Below are 12,740 nucleotides of genomic sequence, written 5' to 3'. Positions count from 1 at the left end.
AATTTGGGATTTCCAGCACACTCCCTTGTACTTAAATATGCAGCTTTTATTATCTTGGCCTAATCCTCATGAATTTGCATCAGGGTAATTTCATGTGCCCACAGCTTAAAATTAAAACACCTAAAAGCAGGTGGAGGGTTTTTTTTTTAATATAAAATTAAGAAGCTTGGAGTCTGTGGATGAGATTCAGAATAATTTGTATTTGCATGATGTGTCCAACACAAGAGTTATTGTGGCCATATCAGCGTGGGCTTGAGGTGATTGGGTTTGTGATTGATGGGGATGAGCTGCAGTCACTTCTCACAGGGCTGAGTTATCTCTGAGCTTATCACACAGCAGGCTTGGTGTGTCCCTGCTCCCTGAGCTCTGCAGCCATCAGGGGTGGGATCCTGTCCTGGCACTGCAGTGTCCTGAACTGGGACAGCCCTGGGACAGCCCTGGCACTGCTGTGTCCTGCCCTGGCACTGCTGTGTCCTGAGCTGGGACAGCCCTGGCACTGCTGTGTCCTGCCCTGGCACTGCTGTGTCCTGTCCTGGGACAGCCCTGGCACTGCTGTGTCCTGTCCTGGGACAGCCCTGGCACTGCTGTGTCCTGTCCTGGGACAGCCCTGGCACTGCTGTGTCCTGTCCTGGCACTACTGTGTCCTGAACTGGGACAACCCTGGCACTGCTGTGTCCTGAACTGGGACAGTCCTGGGACAGCCCTGGCACTACTGTGTCCTGCCCTGGGACAGCCCTGGCACTGCTGTGTCCTGTCCTGGCACTACTATGTCCTGCCCTGGGACAGCCCTGGCACTGCTGTGTCCTGTCCTGGCACTACTGTGTCCTGCCCTGGGACAGCCCTGGCACTGCCCTGTCCTGGCACTGCTGTGACCTGAGCTGGGACAGCCCTGGCACTGCTGTGTCCTGTACTGGGACAACCCTGGCACTTCTGTGTCCTGCTCTGGCACTGCTGTGTCCTGTCCTGGGACAGCCCTGGCACTGCTGTGTCTTGCCCTGGGACAGCCCTGGGACAGCCCTGGCACTGCTGTGTCCTGTCACTGCTGTGTCCTGGCACTGCTGTGTCCTGGGATGTTTATTCTGGAATTGTGCAAACCCCAAAGTGTTCGTGTGCAGCTCTGATTTCGTGTGTCCTGTGATGTGTCTCCACAGGCAGTGTAAATGCAGGATCCCAAATCTCTCCTTTGATGCAAGGGAAGAGCTGTGCTGCAGTCAGGATTGGAGTGAAATCACGGTGAATTGCAGGCTCGGGTTATTAATCACCGTTTTGGATGAACCAGAGAACAAAGTATTTTTGTTTGTGAGTGAAGTCTGTGGGTTTTCACTAGAACAGCTTCCCCCTCAGCAGGCCTGGCAGCACTCCAGCCTGGCAGCACATGGAGGACTGGAGTGCTGGAGTTATGGAAAGGGAATTGTGAGTATAGAAGGAGTGGCAGTGAAAATCCTGTCCCAGGGCTGCCTGCAGTGCCTCTGGGTCAGGCAGAGCTCCTGCCCCCTCCCTGCAGGGATGTTTGCATGAGTCAGGCTACAAAACAGATCCTCCTGGAGCTTCCCAGAGCCTTCTCTCCATGGACAGAGCTGGGGATTCTCCCCCACCTGCCTGTTTGATCAGCCAGGCTTTATAGATGGACTTTCCTCCAGATCTGTGTTGAGATCTTGCTAAATGTCCTCTGGGAATCCAAATGGGTTTATATCAAAAAGATACTTCCTCTCATCTCTCTGCTCTTTGATTTCTTTAGAAAACCCTACAAGATAAGAGTTTGATTTGAAAAGTCTGGCTTCTCATTAGAGATGCTGAATGGGCTGTTCCCCAAAGTGTTTGTTCATGGTTCTGGTTGTTTATTATTATTCCACCAACGTGCCCAGCACAGAGCTCAGCCTGGATTTCCTCTGCATTCCTTCAGAAGTTGATGTCATTCCTCCTGCTTTCCCCTTTCCTGGTGCCCCAGGTGGGTTCAGAGGGATTTTACCATCTACAGGTGATGCTGAGTAATTCAATACAAGAGAGAATTCAGTTTATACTTTTGAGTTTCTGGAGATGGGATGGGGATGTGGGAACTGGGGGGTCTCACTGTGTCACCCACAGTGGTTCAGCTCTGGGCTTCTCATCTTATTGAAATTATCTGATCCTATCTTGTATTTTCCTTTATTTTTTAAATTTTTTGTTTGTTTGGCCATGTTCCTGTTCATTGCTTAGATGCTCCAACGTGTTCAGGAGATTTAAAAAGTAAAATATAGTGGTGTTGCTTTGCCGTGTGCACCACATGTTCCTCCTGGCTGTGAATTTCTGACATATATGTGCCTGTTTTATGTGTCTGAGCCCCACTTTGTTCCAGACACTCTCAGGAACACGTTGCATCAAACTGGCAGCTCATATAAAGTGGAATATGAATGAATTCTATTTTATGCTCTTCACTTACAAGAAAACTTAATCCAGGATTTTTAGTGTTCAACTTTAATAGATTTTTCAAGAAGAACACCTCTGACTGGGGTGGTTTTACCCTGGCCCTGCAAGCTGCTGCTCCATTCCTCTTGTGTTTCAGTCACTTCTCTGGAAGGCTTCTTACAGTTGGGTTTTTCCAACTTGGGCATTGCTCCAAAGCCTTCTCTCTTGGAATAATTAGCTTGCTTTGATTCCTTTTAATTAAATCATGTGAAGTAGGCTGGCTGTGAGCATGGCAAAGGCACAGGTTTAGTGTCTTCTCTGCCTTTGGAACCTGGGGATGCAGATCTGCTCCAAGTGGCAGCTGCACCTTGGGCTTGGAATTTGGATGAGGAAAAAGCATTGCTGAGGGGAAGGGAGAGCAGCACCTGCTGCACCTCAGAGTTTGGGATCAGCCCAGGATGTGTGTGATGGATTCTGCACTGGGATAACTGGGGTGGGAATGGCTCCTCCAGGAAATCCCACCCAGCTCTTCTCTCTGAGGTTCCACAGGGCAGGAAATATTCCAGTGCTGGGGATTGTCCGTGTCCTGCAGATATGGAATCATGGAATTGGCTTGGAGGGGACCTTCCACACCAGCCCTGGCACACTTTCCACTGAACCAGGAGCTCCAGCCTGGAGCACCATCCCTTGTGTCCCAAATGTCCATCTCTTGTGTCCAAGTGTCCATCCCTTGTGTCCCTCCCTTGTGTCCCAAATGTCCCTCCCTTGTGTCCCCAATGTCCATCCCTTGTGTCCAAGTGTCCCTCCCTTGTGTCCCAGGTGTCCATCCCTTGTGTCCCAAGTGTCCATCCCTTGTGTCCAAGTGTCCATCCCTTGTGTCCCAAATGTCCATCCCTTGTGTCCCAGGTGTCCATCCCTTGTGTCCCAGGTGTCCATCCCTTGTGTCCCAGGTGTCCATCCCTTGTGTCCAAGTGTCCATCCCTTGTGTCCCACTGTCCATCCCTTGTGTCCCACTGTCCCTCCCTTGTGTCCCAAATGTCCATCCCTTGTGTCCCAGGTGTCCATCCCTTGTGTCCCAGGTGTCCATCCCTTGTGTCCCAGGTGTCCATCCCTTGTGTCCAAGTGTCCATCCCTTGTGTCCAAATGTCCCTCCCTTGTGTCCAAGTGTCCATCCCTTGTGTCCAAGTGTCCATCCCTTGTGTCCCACTGTCCCTCCCTTGTGTCCCAAATGTCCATCCCTTGTGTCCCAGGTGTCCATCCCTTGTGTCCCAAATGTCCATCCCTTGTGTCCAAGTGTCCATCCCTTGTGTCCCACTGTCCCTCCCTTGTGTCCATCCCTTGTGTCCAAGTGTCCATCCCTTGTGTCCCACTGTCCATCCCCTGGACACTGCCAGGGATGGGGCAGCCCCAGCTGCTCTGGACAATGATGGGACCATGGAAACCTCAGACCCTGCAGCTGTATTGCCTCAGTTTTATTTCTTTTACCCACCACATGCAGTGCCTTGTGTGTGCCATTTGCGTTTGGGATTCTTTGTCACCCAGAAGCTGTTTAAAAAAAAAAACCCAATCTCCAGCCAAATAAAGCTTTTATATCTCATTATAGATTCTGGGTAGGAGCATCCTTCTTCTGCAAGGAGGTGTAAAAGGCAGTTTCAGTATAAAATACTGAATGTTGGAGTAGTTGCTTCTGTGGATAAATTTGGAACACATTCAGTAAGGTATCTTAGGGATAAAAGGGGAGTGACTTGAGGGTTTGTTCTGCTGAATGAGAAGAGGATGCTGTTGTGAAGAGCAGAGGCTCTGGATGCCAGCAGAGACATTTGTCATACATTTTTCATCCTCTTTGTGTCCTCTGTGCTGGGGGTTGGGGTTTTGGCGTGGAATCACTCACACACTGTGGTCTGAGCCTTGTGGAGTGTTCCTGCAACAAAGACTGAGGTCTTGGGCTGCAGGAGAAATGAAAGAGGAACACTTGAATTTTATAGCTTTGATGAGAAAATGGGTTTATTCTCATATTTTCTTAAGGGGAAAAAAATTCATCTCCCTGGTGGAAGAGCTTCCCTGCCTTCCAGAACTTCCCATTGCCACTGAGAGTTGAGCACCATCAGCAACTTCAATCCCCAGTTCTGTCACCTCTGGCAGTCTGCATTCCTTCCCTTTCACGGGTCCTGATGCTGAGCTGAGTTCCCTGCACTCAGCAGCTGGCAGGGTGAGCAGAGCTGAGTTTGGGAGGTGATGACGAGCCAGTTCTGGTGTCTGAGGTGACAGCAAAGCCCTTTGGCACAGCTCTGGAGCTGCTGCAGCCCCAATCCTCAGGAAAGGGCTGGGGCTCCTCCTCACTGTCACACCTGTGTCTTGGCCCCATTAAAAATTAAAGGAAAAGCTGTAATTAGTGAGGTTTCCAAAGCAAAGACATTAATTTAAGCCCCAAATCCCGAGGATTGAGGGAATTTCTGCAGCCAGTGCACACTGACATTCCAGTGGGATAGGAGCTGATGAATCCACTAAAAGGGTTTTTCTCCTCTGGACAGACTCGTGTTGGAGAGGTCACTGCTGTGCCCTGCCAGTGAACACCTGCCTGCTTTATTTTTCCTTTGAAAGAAGTAAATCCCTTGTGAAATAAAGGAACAGTGATTTGGGAGGTTGTTCTGTGGGGGATGATCAGCACCATGACTTTGGAGTGGCACCTTCTCATTTCCCATTTCAGCATTAAACATGTGTAATGTTCACAGTAAAACCATTTGCTGCTGCCCCCAAACTGGTTTCTTTTCCTGGTTTGGGTGCCAGAACTCCTTTCTGTTGAGACTCCTCCTATTTCCTGCAATTTGTCAATACAGTCAGTGTTTTATCAGTGCTGGAGTTTCACCACTGAAGGGTGAAATGTCTCAAGAATCACCATCCTGTCACAAGTTAACAGAGACAAGGTTGGATAAGCCAGTGAGTGTTTCACAGAATGGTGGCAATAAACAAGCAGAGCTTTTAACTTTGCCTGTGTGAGCAGAATAATGAGGATCCCCTGGATCAGGCCACCACCTTATTGCTTTTGACAGGAGCTTTTCAGCGAGGCAGGAGGTGATCAGGAGCTCCTATTCCCACAGAAGAGCTGCTGCCATCCCTGTCAGGGCTCTGGGACTGCTCTGCTGCTCCAGGTGCAGCATCCAGGTGAGGGCTGGAGTGTCCTGGCTCCATCAGGGAGCACAGACTCCTTGCCAAAGGCCAAGAAATGCCTGTCAGCAGCCCCTGATGGAAGGCAGGAGGTGTTCAGGGCCAGCAGTGCTCAGGAACTGGCCAATGGATGATGAAAACAACCCAAAATCTGGGGTGTGGCTGTGCTGCCAACAGGTTAAGCCCCACAGAACTCTGGGGTTGTGCTTGTGCTCTGTTACCTTTTGCACTCATTAGTGTTTGCAAACTCCTGCTGGGAGCTGGAGGGGAAGGAATCAGCACCTTGACAGGTGGAGGGATAACGATGGGAGGAAAGAAAAAGACAAAAAAAAATACAAAAAAGGCACCTCCTGGGCTGGTGTGTTACTCACTTACCTGGTTCTTGTCATATCTGAAACTCCCACCTGAGTCCTGAGCTGGCAGCAGGGCTCAGGCTGTGCTTACTCACAGGCTCCCTCCCCTGCTTTCCCTTCCCCTCGTGTTTCTCCAGGCCCAAATGATCTGTTTGCAGTTTGGAAATTGAGATCTACAGACTTTAGCTTTAGAGCCTGAATCCACCTCCATTAAGGGCGAGCCGTGTTTAATATTGATGCTCCAGGGACGTGAGGAGGGATGGAATGAGCCTGTTCTCCTGTGGAAAAAAAAAAAAAAAAAAACCAAAAAAAAAAACAAACAAAAAAAAAACACTGAAATTCCTCAGCTCTCAGGTTTAGGTGGCTGCTGAAGCTGCCAACAGCCAGGCTGGGATTTAAGGGGCACATTTTTGCAAATCAGTGTCTCCATCACTACTGTGAGTGCAGAGAGGAGGAGGTGGGAAGATTAATGCAGCCTCTTGGCTTTCCTGAGTGCTGAGGTTCCCAGAAAGGATGAGGGTGTCACATCACTGCTTCTTGCTTCATATTTTTCCTCCTTTTGCTTGCTTTTCCTGGGTGTTGCCATCATTAAATGCTTCCATTCATTGTTCCCTCTCCCCTGCTGGCTGGAGACTCTGGCTGTTAATTGAGCAGCACTGTACCTGCTCTTCAGGCTCCTCAGATAAACAATTTGAGTCCTTCACCCTCTTTAACTGTGACATTTTCAGACTTTCTCATCTTTGGCTGTCACAGAGAAAAAAACCTAAAAAGCCCAAACTTCTGCAGCCTTGGTTTGGTTCACAAACAGGCTCCCAGTGGCAGCTTTTGGAGGGGTGTGTTTGTCCTGCTCTTAAACTTGGCTCTTTATTTCACCACATCAGATTAAAGGTTTTTATTGTGATTCTGGGGTTTCAGTCTCTGCAGCTCTGGGGAAGACAGAAAGAGCCAGGCTTTTGTCTTTCAAAGGACAGTTGAAAGACTTTCTGTTATTATTTGGCCTTCCTTCAAAAAAAGGCACTTTAGAGCGTGACAAACCTGTTCCTACCTGGGTGTCTTGGACTCAGCCAAGTTAAAAGGTGTTTGAAGCATTGGGGTTTTTGCCAGTTTGGTTTTTCCTCAGTCCTCCAATGTGCTCTGAGTTTGGGGGAACGGGCTGTCCACAGCCACAGCTGGGGGAACCCATCCCTTTTTCCCAAGGCAAAGGCAGTTTCTCCATCATTTCCCCGCCTTTTTACCCAACTGTGTGAATGTCAAATTCCTTTTGTCTCCAGAATGGTGTTGACCTGTACAATTTTCTCTCTTCAAAAGAGGGAATTTGTTCAGCTGGAGGTGCAGAGGGGCTGAACTGGGGGATTAAGTAAAGGGGTTACTTTGGAGACTGGCTAATGTTGAAACAGATTTCACCTTCCTAAGGCTTTTTGAATATTTATAATTGAAAAGTGACTGAGCTGGGTGGGAGTTGGGAGCTGTGCTGAACTCCCTCCAGCCTGTGCTGTCAGTGAGTCCCACACAGCACCACAGACAGGCTCTGTTTATCCTGCCCCACGTTTCCTTTCCCCATGGTGGGTGAAGCTTTAACTTTCATATTTTCCAGATTCTGTACTGCATTAGTAAATCACTCTGAACTTTATATAAAGTGTTAGAAAGTTCTATTCAGATAGAACAATCCTTTTCCAGCCCCAGAACCAAGGACACCATTGCAGCTTCAGGCTCAGAAAGTGCAAACAGCAGTGAACTGAGGAGAGCAAACTGGGAGGATGGAACTTCATAATCTGAAGCTGTGATGGGACAATTTACCCCAATATGGAAATGGACCAAAACTTATAAAAGTGTGAAAATTCATGACCAGGTATCCATTTTGTGTAGAGCCTCAGCTGGGTGTTGATGTAGCTTTATTCTGCCCAAGGTGTATCCTCTGAAGTTCTTTTAACAAACCCCTGCTTTATTTTTTTTATTCTGTAACACCATCCAGCCTCTGTTGCAGATATCCTGTCAGGCATCACCCAGAGCAGGCAGCTGCTGTGCCCACGGGCTGTGAGCAGTGCTAACCCTGTCCCTGCTGTGTCCCAGGCCAGGTACAAGCAGAGCCTGGACCCCACGGTGGACGAGGTGAAGAAGCTTTGCACGTCCCTGCGCCGCAACGCCAAGGAGGAGCGCGTGCTGTTCCACTACAACGGGCACGGCGTGCCCCGGCCCACGGTCAACGGGGAGATCTGGGTCTTCAACAAGGTGGGTGTGGGTCAGCACAGCCCTGCCAGGGCTCTGCAGCCCCTGATGGGTTTGGGTCACAGTCTGCTTTGGGTTGGAGGGACTTTACAGCACAGCCAGTGTCACCCCTGCCATGGCAGGGACACCTGCTGTCCCAGGGTGATCCAAACCCCAATGTCCAGCCTGGCCTGGGACAGCACCCACAGCTTCTCTGGGCACCCTGAGGAGCCAGGGCTTCCCCACCCTCACTGGGAAGAATTTCTTCCCAATGCCTTCTCTGATACCCTTATGTATCTTTCCCTTCTCAGTCTGAACCCATTGTCTCCTCACTTTCCCAGGTTTAGGATGTGTTCACAGCTGTTTAGTTCCCTCTTTGCTTTCTTTGTATTCTTGTGGCTGTCCCTGCCCTGGAGGGCACAAGGAGCTTCTCTCCAGTGCACTGAAACAATAAATTATTGCCAGAGAGGTGACAGGGGAACATGGAAACTCAGAATTGTTCCTGCTCTGACTCACTGTCCACTGTGGATGTACCAAGAGAGCATCAAGACAGTCCCTGGAAACTGATTAATTTGGCATTTTCTGGCCTTTTTCCACATGTTGAGGCTACAATAACATTTTTCATGTATTTAAATACATTTTTCATGTATTTATTGTGAGTGCTGTTGTATCAGTAAGGAATAACGTTCTAGTTTAGCTGCTGTTTCCTGAGCAAATCTCAACGTGGCTTCAAGAGGAGAAAAATCAACATGCCCCAACTTCAGACATCTTCATTCTGACATTTTTGAGGAGCTTCTCTGCAAATTTTAAGTATTTCTGAGCTGTTCACTAAACAATTGGGGATGGAATCTGTTCACAGGCAGTTCCCAGTTCAGCTGTTGCTGTGTCATTCCTGGGAAGAGGCACAGAGGGCTGGTGGGAGCAGTTCTGGAGTTTCTCCTCCTGCCCAAACCAGGGAACAAACCGTGTGTCCAGCCCAAAACGGCAACAGCATCAAAGCTGTACCCTGAGCAACTGCACTGCAGAGCTCTGCTTTTAGCACCCAACTGCCTCATTTACATCTCATTAGCAAATGGGATGTTTTATGTGACCCCCACAGTGGAGCTGGAACATAAAACTCCTCTGCTTGGAAATACCACAATATTAATCAGAGCTATAATCCCATCGTAGCTGGAGCAAGATGCACTGGAAATATAAAGGTAAAACAATAAAATGTCGTTGATGAGATGTGTCAGAGCAGGTTTTTTATGTGGAAATTCTTGGGGTTGGAACATTCTTCACGTGAGTGGTGACCTTAAGAAAGAAATGAGTTGTTGGTACCTCATTCCACCCTGTAATGATTTGCAGAGCTCCAGCTCCCAAAAACTTTGACTTTTACCAACAGTTTTCCCTATTCATTTTTAATGAAACAACCCAAACTGTTATCTGTAGTTAAAAGTGGCTCTGGAAATGCCTCAGCCCTCCCTGCCTTACGTAACACGGGGTTTATGATCCCTCCTGTCTTCATCGACGCCGATATGCGTCCTTGAAAATTTGATTTTTTGTAAAAAGTTTACCGGTTTTATTACAGCTATTTTAAGTCTCTTGAATTTAAATGAGAGTTATGATCCCATCCATCATCCTGCTGATGTTAATAGGAACATCACAGCTCTTCCTGAGGATTTTGGGCTGAGCTGAGGCTTGGAGGAACACCAGGTTGCCCTCTGCCTGCAGCTGAGAAGGATCCTGCTGGCAGCCACTGGCTATTTGGTGGTGACTCTTTGCAGGCAGGACTCTGTGGTTTATATTTTCAGCTCCCTTGGTTCAGGATTGGCTCCTCAGAGCTGCTTTTAAACGACTGATTTTTATCCTCTTGCCTCCAGTTATTTGGGGGCGTTCGTTAAGATGGAAGACAAGGAACAAGATCCTTCTTATTTACAGAAAGGAAACTGTGGGCACTTCACTCCGTTGAAGGCAGCTTTGTTGGTTTTAATTTTAATGGATAATTGGGAAAGTTGCGCAGAAGCTGAAGCTGTAATAAAATAATAAAATTCTGAAGCATCTCGTTAGGCTCAGGCGGGGTAGCGCTGATGGGCTGCAGGGGCTTAATTATCCATCCTGATTTATTGATGGGCTTTTCAGTTTAAGATGTTTGATGTTAAATTACAGACAGCTGGTTTGCATCCTTTATCAGCGTTGCAGAAATTTGGGATAAAATTGGCCTATTAAATGCTGTTTGGAGTTGTTAACACATATCAGAGCTCTAAATATCTGATACTGAAAACTCTTGGCAAAGTTTTGAGCTTTTTTTTTTTTTTTTAAAGAGTTGCATGTTTCAAATAATTCCACAATAAAATCTGCTTGTCATTTGTGTTGACTTGGGTTCACATCCTCATTTTTGATAGATACTGATTGAGATTTGCATTCATTAATAAGTTCAGTGTAGGTTTTATTTTGTGGGTGTGTTTTATGACCTCTCCCAGTTCAGGATGTGTTGTTTCCATGTCCTTCTGGTGTTTTTCTCCTGCAGAACTACACCCAGTACATCCCCCTGTCCATCTATGACCTGCAGACGTGGATGGGGAGCCCTTCCATCTTTGTCTACGACTGCTCCAACGCCGGCCTCATCGTCAAATCCTTCAAACAATTTGCACTACAGAGAGAGCAGGAGCTGGAGGTGAGGGCTCAGGCTGGAGTTTACTGAACACAAATGAATTTTAAGCTTGCCTTGCTGTACACGCTGAAAAATGTGTTTAAAACTGTTGTTGAAAGGCAAATTAATTTGCAAATAACTCTGCCACTCTGATCTTTCTGGTTCGGTTTGCTATCCCATTAAACTCGGAATGATTTTTAATACAAGCACTAATTAAATGTTAATGTTAATAGAATCAATTTGGGCCCTAATGGTCTTTTCTGCCGAGGTGAACGAGACATCATTATTTTTGGTTGCAGAACTCTGGTATCTGGGGCTGGATTTCGATGCAGTTGTGGTTTTGTGCTGTCGAAGTGAATGCGAAAATGTGCGACAACAAAAACCCGATCCCACACAGGGATTGTCCTGGTGGTTCCAGTTCTGCAGAGGGTGGAATGTGTTCCCAATGAAAAGCTGTCTTTGGTTGCAGATGGAATTAGTAATAAATTTACTGAAGCAAATCCGAAGTGCAGAGTGGAAGGGAAGAATTCTTGTTGGAATGTTGTGTGCAGCCTCCCCCTGCTGCCTGTGGCTCCCAGGGAAAGGTCTGCAAAGGTTCACTGCTCACACTTCCAGGACACTGCATGACAAACCCCACAACTTCAAGGAAGGAATATTAATTAATCAGGCAGCTGAGTGTCACAAATACAACCTCCAAACAGATGTTAAATGTCCCTGCCTGTCAGTCCTTTCCTCTGGAGTTCCAGTTTTTAGAGATGATTTAATGGGGGCTCCTTGGCAGATGGAAATTCCATTGTACTGAAAGGAGACACTCTGATAGCCTGGGATATGCAGATCATTTCATTATTCTTTCTCTTCCATAAAATAATTCCATATTTTGTGACAATAAGAAACTTCCCATAGTCTGTAGCTGAACGTGAAACTGCCAGACAGAGATCAATAGAATTGGTAATAGATGCCTTTTGAAGTCAGAGAAAGGTGGTCAGAATATCCTTCCCCAAGTTTCCTTATCAGCCTGGAACTTCCACTGGGATATTTCTGGAGCCTTTCTCCTTTGTTTACACAATTCTCTCTTCAGCATTTTGGTTTCTCATTCTGTTCCCAAGCAGGTTTGACTTCACTTTCCCTTTCCCTTCTTTCCTCACCAATTTCCTTTTCCCCTTGGCTGGTGCTGAGCTCCAGGAGGACTTGGAGGCTGCTGTGGGAGGGAGCAGCCCCAGGGCACCTCTGCTGTGGGGCAGATCCACTGCTCAGGTGGAATTTGTGCAGGAAAACCTCTGCAAGTCCAGCCAGGGGAGGAGGATGAGCACAAATGATAAAGTCTTTATTTCAATTCCATCTTTGCATCTCGTGGAATACGTGAGGTTACTTTAGTATTGCTGCTCTCTCAGGGTTAACACCACCAGTTAATTTGGTTATGGAAATACTTGCAGGGTTATGTGTCAGCTTTTCATTCTGTCCTTAGATTTCATTAACTCCTGGTGCCTGACTGAGGTTCCTGCTCGTGGGGAAGAGACAAAAAGCAGAGCTTTGCTCACAGGGAGAGCAGAGTGCTCACGGCGTCAGGAGAGCGTGGAGGGGAATTCATTTGGAAAATTATAAATTATCCATTTGTTCAAATTCATGAAAAGTGAAGCAAAGCTGCAACTGGTGCTCCAGAGGGGCTGCCAGAGTGATCAGGATAATTGTTCCCCATTTCCCTGCAAGGAGATCAGAGGAGTTTGCTTTTCCCTTAATCTGCCAGAGGGATTCTCACCTTCTGATTCCATATCTTGCCCTAATGAAAAAAATGCAAAATGTTGGCAAGAAACTTTCATGGCTGAATTTTACTTTGTTTACCTGCTTCAGAAATATGCTGGGAAGATTATTTATGTTCTCACTCCCTGAATTATTAGTCTCAAAGCTCATATTCTTAGTCAAAACCTTAAACAGCAGAATCCCTGTGGTTTTGGTGAACAAGGATATTGGTGTTTAGGGCATTTTTACTTTATAGACTGAGG

At 47.3% G+C, this 12,740-nt stretch overlaps 1 protein-coding gene across 4 annotated transcripts in view; it reads left to right on the top strand.

Moving 5' to 3' along the window:
* The window catches only part of RPTOR (regulatory associated protein of MTOR complex 1), a gene marked incomplete at its 5' end in the record, with an annotated part of 98,813 nt that overhangs the window by 19,210 nt on the left and 66,863 nt on the right, over positions 1 to 12,740 (top strand). For all 4 annotated transcript variants that reach the window (XR_014591336.1, XR_014591337.1, XR_014591338.1 and 1 more), the window contains 2 exons: positions 7,974 to 8,132; positions 10,618 to 10,764. Coding sequence is in view for 1 of the 4 variants with exons in the window: in XM_083874501.1 (XP_083730627.1) it covers positions 7,974 to 8,132; positions 10,618 to 10,764 (306 nt within the window). The remainder of the gene's footprint in view (positions 1 to 7,973; positions 8,133 to 10,617; positions 10,765 to 12,740) is intronic.

This window comes from Zosterops lateralis, assembly GCF_965231275.1.
Source record: "Zosterops lateralis genome assembly, chromosome: 18".
Lineage (NCBI taxonomy): Eukaryota > Metazoa > Chordata > Aves > Passeriformes > Zosteropidae > Zosterops > Zosterops lateralis.
The sequence above is the reverse complement of the archived record's forward strand: the minus strand, read 5'-3'. Positions and strand labels throughout refer to the sequence as shown.